The sequence below is a fragment of the Lycium ferocissimum genome, chromosome 7 (assembly GCF_029784015.1).
Source record: "Lycium ferocissimum isolate CSIRO_LF1 chromosome 7, AGI_CSIRO_Lferr_CH_V1, whole genome shotgun sequence".
Lineage (NCBI taxonomy): Eukaryota > Viridiplantae > Streptophyta > Magnoliopsida > Solanales > Solanaceae > Lycium > Lycium ferocissimum.
In genome coordinates, this window is record NC_081348.1 from 35,807,106 (window position 1) to 35,821,307 (window position 14,202).

Here is a 14,202-nt window from a genome sequence, read left to right on the forward strand (position 1 = left end):
AAAATTTAAATTTTGTATGCCCCCTCCGGCAGACTTTTAGTTATGTTTAACTAAAAGTCTGCCGGAGGGGCGGGGCAAACCCAAAAACATTTTCCCAACCTTCTTTTGAATGCTCCATCACAAAGAAGACGTAATGCAATTGTTGGTATGGCTTTAACTTTGTCTTGTAAAAGTTTTTTGGATGGAATAAAATAGACTTTCAACAAAAAAAAAAAAGTTTGCCTTATAAGGCAAAATTTAAATTTTGTATGCCCTAACTTTTAGTTATGTTTAACTAAAAGTTTTTTTTTGAGATTTTAGTTATGCCGGATCCGGCATAACTTTAACTTTTTTTAAAGATTGTAAATTGAAGGGTAAAATTTAAAGACCACAAATTTGAGGGGCAAAATTTAAAGACCACCCCAAACGAAGGGCAATCCGTGCAAAAAAATGACAAAACTGCCAACAATTAAGGCTAACAAAACTGCCAACAATTAAGGCTAAAGAACTAACGTTAAATGCGATCACAAGGTTGCATACCCATTGATCAAAAGAGAGTGACTTTACATAGACAAGAACTAACGTTAAAGTGCAGTCACAGCTGCCAATTCACCAATTCAAGTGCAGTCACAGCTGCCCAAAACAAACTTAAATGCAGTCATATCTACCAAAACACTACATATAGTTAAGGCAAAATACATCAAATCACAACTTAAACTGTACCCAAAATATAGATTTGATGTATTTTGCCTGTAGGTAACCCCAACCAAATGCAGTCACAGCTGCCTAAACAAAGTATTTAAAAAACTACATAAACAAATTCACAAAGCAGTCACAGCTGCCAAAAACAGTCAGTAGAGATAGAATGGTCAAATTCACAAGGCAAGCAAGCTGCCTTGGCTCATTTGTACAGCTTTAGTCCTGGTTTGACTCTGCTTTTTGTTCCTTCCTTGTTGAAGCTGCCTGGAGGTCATAGCTTGTCTTCCTTGCCATTTCACACCACCACTTGCTTTGTCTTTGCTCACCGTTGACAACCGCACTAGATTTGATGCTTCGAACCCTTTCACTAGGCAATCCAGGCTGCTCAAATGAATAGAACTACTTGTTAGTGGTACTTAATTTCGTAAAAATGTTATTTAATTGTTAAACATAGAACAGTCTTACATTGATGACAGTTGCTCCACTTTGTGTGTGCAACACTCCCATTCCAACCATCTTTGGCCTTTTAGTAGCAACACTCTACAAATTATACCAAAATATTAGCAACTAGTTCAACACTGAACTGTGCATATGAAGAATGTGAAATTATTTACCTTTTCAGTTGATCCCTTTGGCCTACCCCTTCCTCTACCAGTTGGAGCTGGTGCCTTTCTTGGGCCAGAACTTGAACTTGGGCCAGCAGAAGCACTTGCAGTTGCACTTGGGCCAGCACTTGCAACTGAACTTGGGCCAGCACTTGCAGTTGCACTTGGGCCAGCACTTGCAACTGAACTTGGGCCAGCACTTGCAACCGAACTTGGGCCAAGACTTGCGGTTGCACTTGGGCCAAAGCACTTGCAGCTTGCACTTGGGCCGTTGCGCCAGTTGCAGGATCTCTAAGACATTTCCTTTTATTATGACCTGGGGTATGACACTTACTGCATGTCATTTCAACCCCCCTTTTGGACAGTTTTCCTATTTTTTTGGATTCACTTGCCTCTTTCCTCCTACCGCCTTAGGCCCGCACGGCATCTTCCTCACTTCGTGTGGTATAACAAAGAGGATTTGTGGATGGTGGCCACATCTTCAAGTTTAGAACTGGTTGAATAAAGTAGCTATATGTCTTCATATAGGTATCTCTAGAATACCACCGAGAAATGTAATCCATTGGTTCAACCTCTTGTGAAGAGCAAGAATTGCATGAGGACATGGGATGCCTTTCAACATCCATGCTCTACAAGAACAAGTTTGTCTAGGCAGATCCACAATATGTCTAAAATGACCTTCAACAACCTCATATCCTGTATCAGAATTCCATTCAATACTGCATTTCATAGACCTTGCAGAAGATGCTCGTCGTAACTTTCAATGCCATTGGAGAAAAGTCATGAATCCAACTGTCACAAAACTCCCTCATCCGTCCTATTCTCTTCATCATTTTGACTCTTATTTCTTCAAGCATAGTTATTACGATCTTGTGCCTTGCACCAAGATTCAAGAGTTGAAACATTCAGCCATGTTGTTGTCTATAATGTCACACTTTGTGGTATATTTCATGTAAACCTTGCTCCACCTTTCGTGGTTGTAGTACATCAACTTATCAAGGCATTCTTCTCCCAACAGCTTTCATGCGCCTAAGTTCTCATTCACCGAGACTCAAAAGTTGACTTTGCACACCTCCGTAAGCAATTCTTCCTCTCAAGGCCTCTCGTATTTTTGGGACCAATTGGCTAAAACATGCCTAGCACACATTCTATGTTCAACATTGGGCAAATGTTATGGCACTTTCAAGACCCCGTGAGGAATAAAAAATAGGCGCTTAGTAAAGTAAAAGAACATTATGGTAAAGAGTTATGAAATGGAGTGAATTCAACACTTAAATCTTACCTTCGCATATCCGTTATAACAGCCATGTCCGTCCCATCTCCCACCAAGATCTTCCTTTAAAATTCGATAAACCAAGTCCAATTGTGCTTGTTCTCAACCTCAACTACCGCCTGTGCCAAAGGCATCATCTCGATTGTTTCCATCTTTACAAACAAAGAACAAGTAATTGACCTTTTGAGATTCCCTTTAAAAAGCAACCATCCAAACCAATGCACTTCCTACAACCAAATAAGTATGACTTCTTCATTGCATCAAAACATATGTAGAATCCTCTAAACATTTTTTTTCCACCTTCAAATGTCTCATCACTAAGCCTAACTACACATGTACTACCCGGATTTGATCTTAACAACTCATCCCTATAATCTAAAATCCTCCCAAACTCCAAAACATGGTCACCCCTCAACTCAGCCTAAAACCTTGTTTCTTGCTCTTCTACACACGCTCTACCAACATAAAGATCCAACTCTTTCTTAATGAGCCGCTGCAACTCAAAAATCCTAATGTTTGGTTGTTCCTTTATTCTCTCATTATAGTGACTAGATAAGAATTTGGTATTGCAAAGCTTGTTCCTATTGGTAGGGTCACACATGTGAATTGGATTATAGGTCTTCACCACAAAGTTGTTAGTCCTAGAGTCAAGACTGCAAATAAAAGCCAAGGACAACCCTCACACACCTAACCCTTACCCTTGTAGGTTCATTAATACATTTTTCAATGGCAACATGCTCATGGACCGCATACTTGTAACTGCAGCTTCTAAATTCATTAACACTTTCAAATTGGAGGCCTGTTTCCCACACTATTTTCTTGGAGGTTTTATCAAACACAACTCGTTTGTCAACTTCCTTCTTTTTGCTTTTACTCTTTGTTCAACTACTCCTTCATCATCATCGATATGTCATCCGGATCGCTCAAAATCGGCGCCTTCATCCGAGGGGTAATAAGGCTCATCACCAGCTAACTTACCTTCCATGGTGTCTCTATTAGCACCTTCAGATTCATCATACCCCACATCTGGCCCTTTTGGTCCTGAACCTAACTTAACATGTTCAGGAACAGGAGCTCTTTCACCCCTCTTCCTTCTTTTTCTTTTTCCAGCTCTCTCTTCCTCCCTAAAACCCCTTAGCTCCTCATCTACATCACTCTCACTATGTACTTCTCCTTCATCAAACAATCCATCTAGGTATGAATCTAAATCACTACCACCTTAAAAAAAGTAGGGGTAGGATTTGATGCGAAGAGAGTATTAGGGCAGGATTTGGTTCGGTAGTAGTATTAGGGGCGGGGATTTGATGCAGTTGTATAGAGTATTAGAGCAAGGTTTGATTCGATTGTCAAAAGTTGGAGGAGTACAAGGGACGAACTTGGAGAGTTAGGTTGGAGAGGCGATTTTGAGTTGGTTCAAAAGGAGGTTCATTGAATGGCTCTAAATCAAAGATCAAATGCATCAAAAGATGGAACACCACTACCCCCAAAGTCTTGACCACCACTTTATCAAAAGAAAAACATCACTTTCCTCCTCCACATGGGTTACATATTCTAATAAGGGTGGGACCACTAGGGGCTCTTCAACCATGTGACACACAAAAGCCTCCAAAATATCCCCATCCCCCAAACATGCAAAGAACTCGGGTTGTATCCCTATCACATTTGATTTCTACCAATACCACACTATCGACAAATTTAACATAAATGGTGCATTTATCGTGGTCATACCCTAATTCTTTCACACAATCAAGCAATTCAAAGTAACAAAATCTATCTAAATCCATACGTGTAAATTCAGCACTTGTCCACCAACGTAGGGTTTTTTGCCGGTCGTTAAATTACCACCATGGTAAAATCGCAAAGTAATCGGTTCATAAGACATATTTCCACCCGAAAACAAGATAAATACTTCAATTTCATAGTCAATGAAATACACAACAACCAAATTGACATTTACATTTTCAAGCATTTACCCAAATATTTACACCGTAAATTTGTAGAAAAATTAAAGACGCAAAAAAAAACCCTAGTTCTAATCGCACAATACAAAACAAAATGAGACAATGGACTAACCTTTTAGTAGCACAAATGATTTTTGCCCTCCAAACGTCAACAAAAAACCCAACTTGAATCGTCCAAGTTCAGACAATCACCAACACTTCGATTAAAGGTTTACGATGAAGAAAAACTAAAAAACTGTATGAAATCCGACAATATTGAGCAGGTAAACTATAAAAATAAATGATTTAGGACGAATATTGAACGATTTGTTGTTTGTGCTGTCGTTTGATTTTCTACATTTGGGCGTCGTCGATGTGTGTGGGTTTGGGTGGGTTAGGGTGATGAAACGGGTTTGGGGTGTTAAAATGGGTATGGGGGGTTAAAAATGGGTTTGGGTATTAAAATGGCTTAATTATTTTAAATATATTATTATGACGTGATTATAAAATAAATTAGTTCATTTAATACGTGGCTTCATCCTGGGACGAGTGTTGCCCACGACATTCACTGATTGGGAGTTTTGGTCTGTCGAGGGGTAGTTTAATTCAGTTTTACTAAGTTAAGGTGTGTAATAGGTCGTTAGTATAGTTTAGGTGTGATATCGACTTTTCGGGTATAGTTCGGGGGGGGTTTTGATGTCTTTTGCCATTTTTTTTATTGGGGTATTTTGGTTCAAAATAATTTTTTCAAGGGCATTTTGGTTCGGACTCCTTCACGTTCACGGTGTTGATGTCACGTTTGTCTGTTGCAAAAGGTCGTTGCCACTTGCCACGTTTTCCATTCCATTCCATCACTGCTCGATCTATTCAAACCAAATTACTGCAAAACTCTTTCTTTCTTTTTCTTCAAAATCTCATCCAAAAACCCAGCTTCTAGGGTTTTGATTCATTCAACCTACACTACACCATTGCTTATATATCACATTAATGCACACGTATCCGAATACACAGTGGCTTTAAGATGACGAACGAAGGATTAGACAGGGAAAATGGCGGGTCTATGGATTCGACTGAATCACGTTGGGTATTTCAGGACGAATATGACTCGGAGATCGATAGTGGTGATCGTGATACTGTTGATTGGGATGGTGATGATTTGACACCCATAAATGGCATGGAATTGGACTCTGAGGATTATGAGGAGGAGCAGAAGCTGATCCGTACTGGTCCTCGTGTTGATTCCTTTGATGTCGAAGCTCTTGAAGTTCCTGGTGCTCAAAAAAATGATTTTGAGGTCAAACTTTCGGTCATTTCTTTGTTTTGCATTGCTAGTAGTCCTACTGGTTTAAGTGTCTTAGTTTCAGTGGGCATAAAATTAGTAATAAAAAAGAGATTTTGAATATCGTGGTTCTAAATCAAAGGTATGTGTAATGTACAAAAATGTTGCATATAGGATGTTTGAATTGTCAACTTACTAAATATAGAAAGAGGCACTCTTTTTGGGACAGACCAAAAAGGAAAGTAAAACACTTAAATTGGGACGGAGGGAGTAAACTATTTGAGATTTGCTATATATATCCATTCGCTATATTTTAGCCAATATTGTTCCAAGTACATTCCAAATTGATAATGGAGAAAAGTTGGAAAGTTGAAGTTAGTTTTACTAATGTTGGTAGTTAATGCAAGCGGCTGGTGCTACTTTGTATTGCTGTTCTTTCCTTCCATGATCAACTTTTTATATAGAATTTATTTGATGTGAGATCATTTTCTTAACAACAATGAATGAACTGAAATGTGGAGTCTGTTGATGCTCATCTGATATACTAGAGGGTAGATAAACAGAAGACTAAAAGGACTCAAATAGCAGAAGGATAGAAAGGGCTAGTCAAACTTAGAGAAAGCAGCATGAAATTCAAGTTTGTTATAAGAAGGAATGAACAGACAAAGTTGTTGAACTAGATCTAGGTGTGTGCTTAGCTCTTTTCTTAGTAATCAGAGAAGCATTTATCTTCTTCCTGCAATGTTCTCAGTTAAGTCTGCAAAGCTGACATTACCTTCAGCTATTGAAAATTTGCACAGCCTCCCACTAAATTTTTGCACTCATTTAGTCATGCATTTTACAGCTCTCCAATGCCAATACATTTCACGTTATCAATTGAAAATCTTGTCTGCTACGAAAATCTTTCACTTAGTGTTGTTTTAGTTTGTCAGGAAGTTTCACTTTTTTTTTGACTAAGCAAACACACTTTGTCCAATTTCACATCCTACCATTGCTTGATATAGCTTCTTTACCAGTTACCACGAATGACATGTGAAATAACTTTGTACAACAACACACCCACCTGATCAAGAAACAACAACACACCCAATGTAATCCCACAGGAACTTTGTAGCTTGTAGCAATTAGAAGAATTCCAGTTACTTTCTTGTTAGAGACAATATTTCCAATAGAGAGCGAGACTAGGGTAAAAGTCATTTGATGGCTGTAACTGTTAAAAAAATAAGGCGTGAAATGACTATCCTGCAAACTTGAAGCTGCGGGCAGAGGACTAAATATTTCAGCCAGAAGAAATGGCTGAAAGGCAGCATCTTACAGTGAATGGTCTGACAATATTGCTGCCTGCAAATGTGTTGGTGGAAAAACAATTTTTACAAATAGTATCTTTTCTTGGACAAAAACTCTTCTTCAAAATTATGCAGCAAAGACCACCTATGTTTCTTGATCGCATCAGCCATTGATCAGGGATATCGCTTAATTTGAGAACCTTCACCTTTATTTGCTTTTGGCTTTGTTTAATAGTTCCTTTTTCTCAGTATTATTAGACGCGAAAACCCGAAAAGAGCTTCAAGGGCTGTTTGAGATTTAAGCGTAAAGAGCAAATAAAGTGTTGGCTTTAATGAAAAAAGGCACAATTGAAGAGAGCAATAAAAGATACATGTAATACAAGAAAATAAGAATAAACATAAGCAACAATTATTTGCATAAAAGAATTGGAAAGAAATATAGAAATAGTTTTTCTGTAGTTCTGTCTTCTTCAATACATTGTCTATGGGTGATCAATGGTGAGACTTAAGCCTTAGCAGCTTGGTGCCAGAACTAAAGCATCCCCTAAGGGAGGCAAAGCGCTCGCCTACTATTTTGCGCCTTTATTCAGGGCTTAAGCGTGCCTCAAACGAGCCTTTGACAACACTGCTTTTTCTGTTAACTTCATTGGGCCAAGGTCCTTTCCAGAGAATGATAGAATTAACTAATATTTGTGTGTATTTTGCAGGATGTCTCAGTGGGTAGGACAATCCTGTTGGCCTTTCAGACTCTTGGAGTTGTTTTTGGGGATGTGGGAACGAGTCCCTTGTATACCTTTAGTGTGATGTTTAGTAAGGCCCCAGCCAATGGCAATGAAGATGTTCTTGGTGCATTATCCCTGGTTTTATATACCTTAATCCTCATTCCCTTGGTCAAATATGTCCTTATTGTTCTTTGGGCCAATGATGATGGTGAAGGTGAGCTCACATTTAACTTGGCTAATTGTTTCACGACATTTACCACATTACACTTCATGTTTTGTGTGTTCTGATTTATTCAATTAGTTGGTTAATGACTGCAGGTGGTACCTTTGCTTTGTACTCATTGCTTTGTAGGCATGCAAAGGTTAATCTTCTCCCCAATCAACTTAGATCAGATGCTCGCATATCAAGCTTTAGACTGAAGGTGCCATCTCCAGAACTTGAGAGGTCTTTAAAAATAAAAGAAAGACTAGAAGCTTCATTGACATTGAAAAAGCTTCTTCTGATGTTAGTTCTTGCTGGCACTTCAATGGTGATTGCTGATGGTGTTGTTACACCTGCTATGTCAGGTACCCCTAGGACATTTTACAAAATTTGTTGCCTCTGAGAAGTGGATGGTTGCCGTATTATGGTCCTCTGCGGTCCTTTTCCTGCTGTGTAAATTAGCCTTACCTATTTCTTTGTTGTACTCAATGTTAGTTTTAAACTATTGTGGATGCAGTAATGTCTGCTGTTGGTGGCTTAAAAGTTGGAGTTTCTGGGGTTAAGCAAGGTAATAATATCTGTACATTATTGTTCACTTCATGAAGTGGACATCTGTGAAAATTGGAACTATATAGAGAAGGTAAGCTCTTTCTTTGCAAAGATGACACAAGCTAATAAGAAATGGTTCAAAAATTTGCTTTATACTCTGATAGTCTACGTGCAACAAGATGTAAACCTCACTGCCACCACCTACCTCAGTAATTGAAGGATTTTATGATTATGTTGCATGTTGCATTGTGGCAAAGTAAGATTGCTAAAGAAAGACTAGTAGCCTGTTTGTCCAAGCTTTTGGGAAGTCAGAAGTGCTTTTTTTTTTTCTTTTTTCAGAAAGTGCTAATTTAGAAACTCAAGGTGTTTGGCCAAGCTTTTAGGAAAAAGTTTGCTTTTGAGTAGCAGCAAAAACAATTTTTCAGAAGCTAGAAATGGTAGCTTTTCCTTGGAAGCACTTTTGGAACAATGACCAAGCACAAAGTATTGCTCTAATATTGGCAAAAGTGCTTTTCAAATTGATTAGCCAAACACAAACTGCTTAAACTCCAAAAGTACTTTTCAAAATAAGCAGATTTTGGAAGCTTGGCCAAACAGGCTATAAGTGTGTTATTTACGATCTCTCCATCATGACCTTAATGTAGGCCTAATTATATCATCTGATGTAGTATTTTATTTTTGGATGGTCATATCTAGTGTTTTTGAAGTTTGATGTGGGATTGCTGCTGCCCAATTACTCTAAGTATTTGTTCTTTGCATCTCGTGGCGGTGCACGAAGCATCATGCGTTCACGCAGTGTCCTAGGATGGGATGCACCTCAAGGGGGCGTGATGTAGACGGCTTACCTGGATATTACCTAACTATGAAGTTATAAAGCTTCTAAAACTAAATCCACAATGTTATTTAACTTTCTAGAATCAGACGAGAAAATGAATTCCATTCACTCTTTTATCATTGTGTAAGCCCTTTTAGTTTCAAGTTTCTTAGATTTTATTTCTTTTGCAGATCAAGTAGTGATGATCTCAGTGGCATATCTTGTAATTCTCTTCAGTGTACAGAAGTATGGGACAAGTAAAGTGGGTCTTATAGTTGGTCCTGCTTTGTTTATATGGTTTTGTTCCCTGGGTGTTATTGGTGTCTACAACCTAATTAAGTATGATTCTCGTGTTTGGAGGGCATTTAATCCTGTTCACATATACTATTATTTCAAGCGCAACTCAACAAAGGCCTGGTACTCTCTTGGTGGCTGTCTTTTGTGTGCAACAGGTAGACATCTGTTCAGAAATATTTTCCTGCAGACTTGTTGCTTAAGAAACATCATATCTAATCCATCCATTTCTTATTTTCTCTCCCTTCCCCCTCGGGGAGGTCAATTTAAACTCAGTGCCACCATAACCCTAAGAAAACGAGATTGGGTTTATGTGTACTTGGGGCTAGGGGACATAAGTGTTTGCAGGGAGAAGTGACTTACTAAATTGCCTTCCACTGAAGAAGTAAAGTTTTGGAACTCACATATATTCCTTGACATCGAATCACCAAAAGTCTGCCAGCTTTAGGGAATTACTGTGATAATAGGGCCTTAGCATGAACTTTTTTCAAGTCTTGGGAAAAAAGCGGCCTTTTGACATGGATGCCTTTTTAAGTTGTTTCCTTGGCCACTGATGAGTACATTTTCAGATTCCACTTGAACTACAATTCTAATAAAAAGATTTTGCCTGTGCAAGTCATGCCACGTGTGAAACATTTATCATTATCATTTCACTTCCTAATCTAATGTATAGTCAAATTTCATCTTGAGTATCTTTCTGACCGTTGCTGTATTCTCATTTCCGTTGTAGGGTTTGAAAGTTGATTTCTCTAATTTATTTCTCTGCTTTCTTGTCCAGACCTGCATGCATAATGCAGCTTCAATAAAATAGAACCACTGAGTTGGTAGATTGTGAAGCCCTTTTAAGTAAGGGTCTCATCCAGAGCCATATGCAGTTTTGTCTGTCCTTTAACTTGATTCAAAGGGTAAAACTCTGGGTCAAGCTTCTATATGCAACAGAACCAGTTGTAAAAATTAAGCTGTCATCTAATTAGTGTGTTGACTTGTGGGGAAAACATGAATAATACGCCTTCTTTTTGAGTTTTTTAGGATAGGTTGTGTTTGACTGTTTGTGATTTTGCCATCAAGCCCGTTCTTCTTTTATCTATTTTATTAGATATACAGCTGATCACCAATTCCGAAATTCAGGTTCTGAGGCAATGTTTGCAGATCTTTGCTATTTTTCTGTGAGGTCAGTTCAGGTATGCAGCACGAGTTTTTTTTTTTGGGTAAAAGGGGGTACTTAATATAATAACATAAATCCATGCATTTTTGTGACATAACCGTGCCTCCCTCTTTTTGTCACTAAAGATATCCAATTTGGCAGATATAGTTATTGACTACAGAATGTTGTTCAATTTACAGCTTACATTTATGTTCCTTGTGCTGCCATGCCTTCTATTGGGATATCTTGGTCAAGCTGCGTACCTGATGGAGAACCATGCCGACACAACACAAGCTTTCTTCTCTTCTGTACCAAGTAAATTTCTAGTCCTGTAGCACTCATTCTGAGAACATCTTGTTTATTTATAATTAACTATGGAAAAAATTATGGGCATAATAATTGGAGATGTAAAAATATAAATGGAAACAGAAGTGTCATGATCATGTGTAGTTTTCATTATTACAGATACTTTCTGAATATAAAGGACACGCAGACAAAGTATTCGTTGGGTGAAATTCTGCCATTATATGCAGGTGGAGCTTTCTGGCCTGTCTTCTTGATTGCCAATATAGCTGCTTTGATTGCCAGTAGGGCAATGACCACGGCAACTTTTTCTTGCATTAAACAATCCACAGCTCTAGGCTGCTTCCCTCGCCTTAAGATCATTCATACATCTCGGAAGTTCATGGGACAGATTTATATCCCAGTCATGAACTGGTTTCTTCTGGCGTTGTCTTTGGTGTTGGTCTGCTCTATCTCAAGTATATATGAGATTGGAAATGCTTATGGTAATCCTTTTCTCTTAGATCTTACAATTTCTTTGCTGTTGCTCTCTCTGTTACCTTAGTACTTAATGTTTGTCGTGATGTGCCCTTGGAGCTATCTGATAAATGTTTGAAAGTTGGTAGATACAAAATTGAAATACCTTGTCCATCTACCATCTTGTTAACTTGTCTCCTGGTGTAACCATTGCACAATCTTTGTGCTTCTTTTGTTTATATAAAATGCTCACTAATTAAAAAAAAAACTACTATCTTGTTAACTTGTTATTAAATTGATCTGTCTCGTGTTTCGGAATTAAAACCCTTGGAAATGTTGTTTGTTTTTAAACTCATTCATGAAAACATAGAGTTGTGCTATTCTTCAATATTTTAATTTTATCTTTCAACTTCCCTTATAACAATTCCAAAATTTTGAAGATGACAGGAAACTCTTGTAGAACTGCTGGACTAAGAGCTGGTTTGTTGTCCCTGAAACCCTAATTCTCCTACATCAGATGCTCTACAGATTCTTTTGTGACAGTCTGTTTGAAGTATGTAGTCTATGTACAATGATTAGTTTGTTCATGAATAAACTTAGCCTACCTCTCGTATGAAGAGTTTTGCTTGTTAACTATGGAATGCAGGAGAAAACATTCTTGTAGTTTTTGGATTTCAATTTAGAGTTGTGTCATTGATGATGAAAAACATAAGGTGCTTCCAAGTTGTCATCAAATGATTTATATAGACTGCCTTGTTGATTTCTGATGCATACCCTGTTTGACAGCCATAGCGGAGCTTGGAGTGATGATGATGACAACAATATTGGTTACTATTGTTATGCTTTTGATATGGCAGATCAACATCTTAATTGTGCTAAGTTTTGTCATTATCTTCTTGGGATTGGAGTTAACATTCTTCTCATCTGTTTTATGGAGTGTGGGAGATGGAAGCTGGATTATACTTGTGTTTGCTGTTGTCTTGTTCCTGATTATGTACATCTGGAATTATGGAAGCAAGCTGAAATATGAAACTGAAGTCAAGCAAAAAATGTCAATGGATTTGTTGCGGGAATTGGGCCCCAACCTTGGAACTATCAGAGCTCCTGGAATTGGCTTGCTTTATAATGAACTGGCAAAGGGAATACCAGCCATATTTGGACATTTTCTCACGACCCTACCTGCTGTGCATTCCATGATCATTTTTGTTTGTATAAAATATGTTCCTGTTCCACTTGTACCTCAGAATGAAAGGTTCCTGTTCCGGCGAGTCTGCCCCAAAAACTACCACATATTCCGTTGTGTTGCCAGGTAAACTGAATTCCCCTTGTTTTGCTCATACCTTCACTACATAGACCAACTGACGTGACAAATCTAGAGACCAATCTTATTAAGGCTGTTTCATAAATCATGTCAGACGTAAAATGAATATGTATCACAGACCATAACCTTTGAAAAAGCCGGAAATTTCCTAGTCCTTAGGGTAACACCTATGTGTATGATGTTAATTCTTTTCTGCAAACAAATATGGCTAAACAACCAGCTTATCTTTGTATGTCCTCTACTTTGGATGCTTATAAATTACAACTGTTTCCTGTCGCTATATTTGCATTCTCTTCTGCAATTGATGTACATCTAAGGTTAATAGGCTATTAATTTCTCTGTCCAAAACTTTGGACCCACAGATATGGATACAAGGATGCTCGTAAAGAAAATCACCACACTTTTGAGCAACTGCTCATTGAAAGTCTCGAGAAGTTCATACGCAGGGAAGCTCAGGAGCGATCACTTGAAAGTGATGGCGATGGTTCGGACTCGGAAGAAGAGTACTCCTTCTCGAGGTTACTTGTAGCTCCGAATGGAAGTGTTTATTCGCTAGGCGTTCCTCTCTTATCTGATTTTAAGGACACAGGAAAGGCAGTTATGGAAGAAACCATTTCAGAAGAGCTAAGACCTGGGACGTCTTCTGAGTCGTTAGTGTCTGATGCAGAGCAATCCCTTGAAAAGGAGCTCTCATTCATCCGCAAGGCCAAAGAATCTGGTGTGGTCTATCTTCTTGGTCATGGAGATATTAGGGCAAGGAAGGATTCATGGTTCATTAAGAAGCTTATCATAAATTATTTTTATGCTTTCTTGAGAAAGAATAGTAGGAGGGGAATTGCCAATTTGAGTGTACCACATTCACATTTAGTGCAGGTCGGCATGCAATATATGGTGTGAGTTGGCTTTTTTTGTATGGGTCACATGAGCTATTTTGACAGAATTTTTGGCTCTGTCAACTTGGAAAGTTATGAACATCATAGACGATGCCCCACAATTTGATGGATACACAAAAATGGTCATACGCCTTGTCTTACATATTGCAGAAATTACAATTTGATGGATACACAAAAGTAGTCATACGCCTTGTATATTGCAGAGTTGAATTTCGGACGTCCCTCATGTTAGAGCTTGTAAGATTTTGCTTTTGGTATAGTTGTATCAAGGATTCATCACTGTACTTTGTTGGGTTGCACGTGCGACTGTAATGATTTCCAAGAAATGCAAATCCATGACATTATATATATATATATATATATATATATATATATTTTTTTTTTACTAATGCAATACGTTCAACCTTGTGGGTACATTTTATTGGTTTTGCTTGTGGAATGAC

At 38.2% G+C, this 14,202-nt stretch overlaps 1 protein-coding gene and 1 non-coding gene across 2 annotated transcripts; both read left to right on the plus strand.

Moving 5' to 3' along the window:
• Nucleotides 1-5,316: 5,316 nt before the first annotated feature.
• On the plus strand, nucleotides 5,317-14,117 carry LOC132064671 (potassium transporter 7-like). Its single transcript, XM_059457741.1, has 10 exons — nucleotides 5,317-5,790; nucleotides 7,769-7,997; nucleotides 8,102-8,350; nucleotides 8,503-8,553; nucleotides 9,540-9,800; nucleotides 10,771-10,823; nucleotides 10,987-11,101; nucleotides 11,320-11,574; nucleotides 12,332-12,854; nucleotides 13,229-14,117. The coding sequence occupies exons 1-10, from the start codon at nucleotides 5,518-5,520 to the stop codon at nucleotides 13,761-13,763; spliced, it is 2,544 nt and encodes an 847-aa protein (XP_059313724.1). The 5' UTR covers nucleotides 5,317-5,517; the 3' UTR covers nucleotides 13,764-14,117.
• Nucleotides 8,576-8,681, plus strand: LOC132065849 (U6 spliceosomal RNA). Its single transcript, XR_009416821.1, has one exon. It is a non-coding gene; the product is annotated as a U6 spliceosomal RNA (small nuclear RNA).
• Nucleotides 14,118-14,202: the final 85 nt, after the last annotated feature.

Excerpts from the sequence above, each read along its gene's own strand:
- LOC132064671 (XM_059457741.1), top strand. The coding sequence starts at position 5,518 with ATGACGAACGAAGGATTAGACAGGGAAAATGGCGGGTCTATGGATTCG. Across the intron at positions 11,575-12,331 it reads TGAGATTGGAAATGCTTATG|CCATAGCGGAGCTTGGAGTG; the intron begins GTAATCCTTTTC and ends CCTGTTTGACAG. Across the intron at positions 12,855-13,228 it reads ATATTCCGTTGTGTTGCCAG|ATATGGATACAAGGATGCTC; the intron begins GTAAACTGAATT and ends TTGGACCCACAG.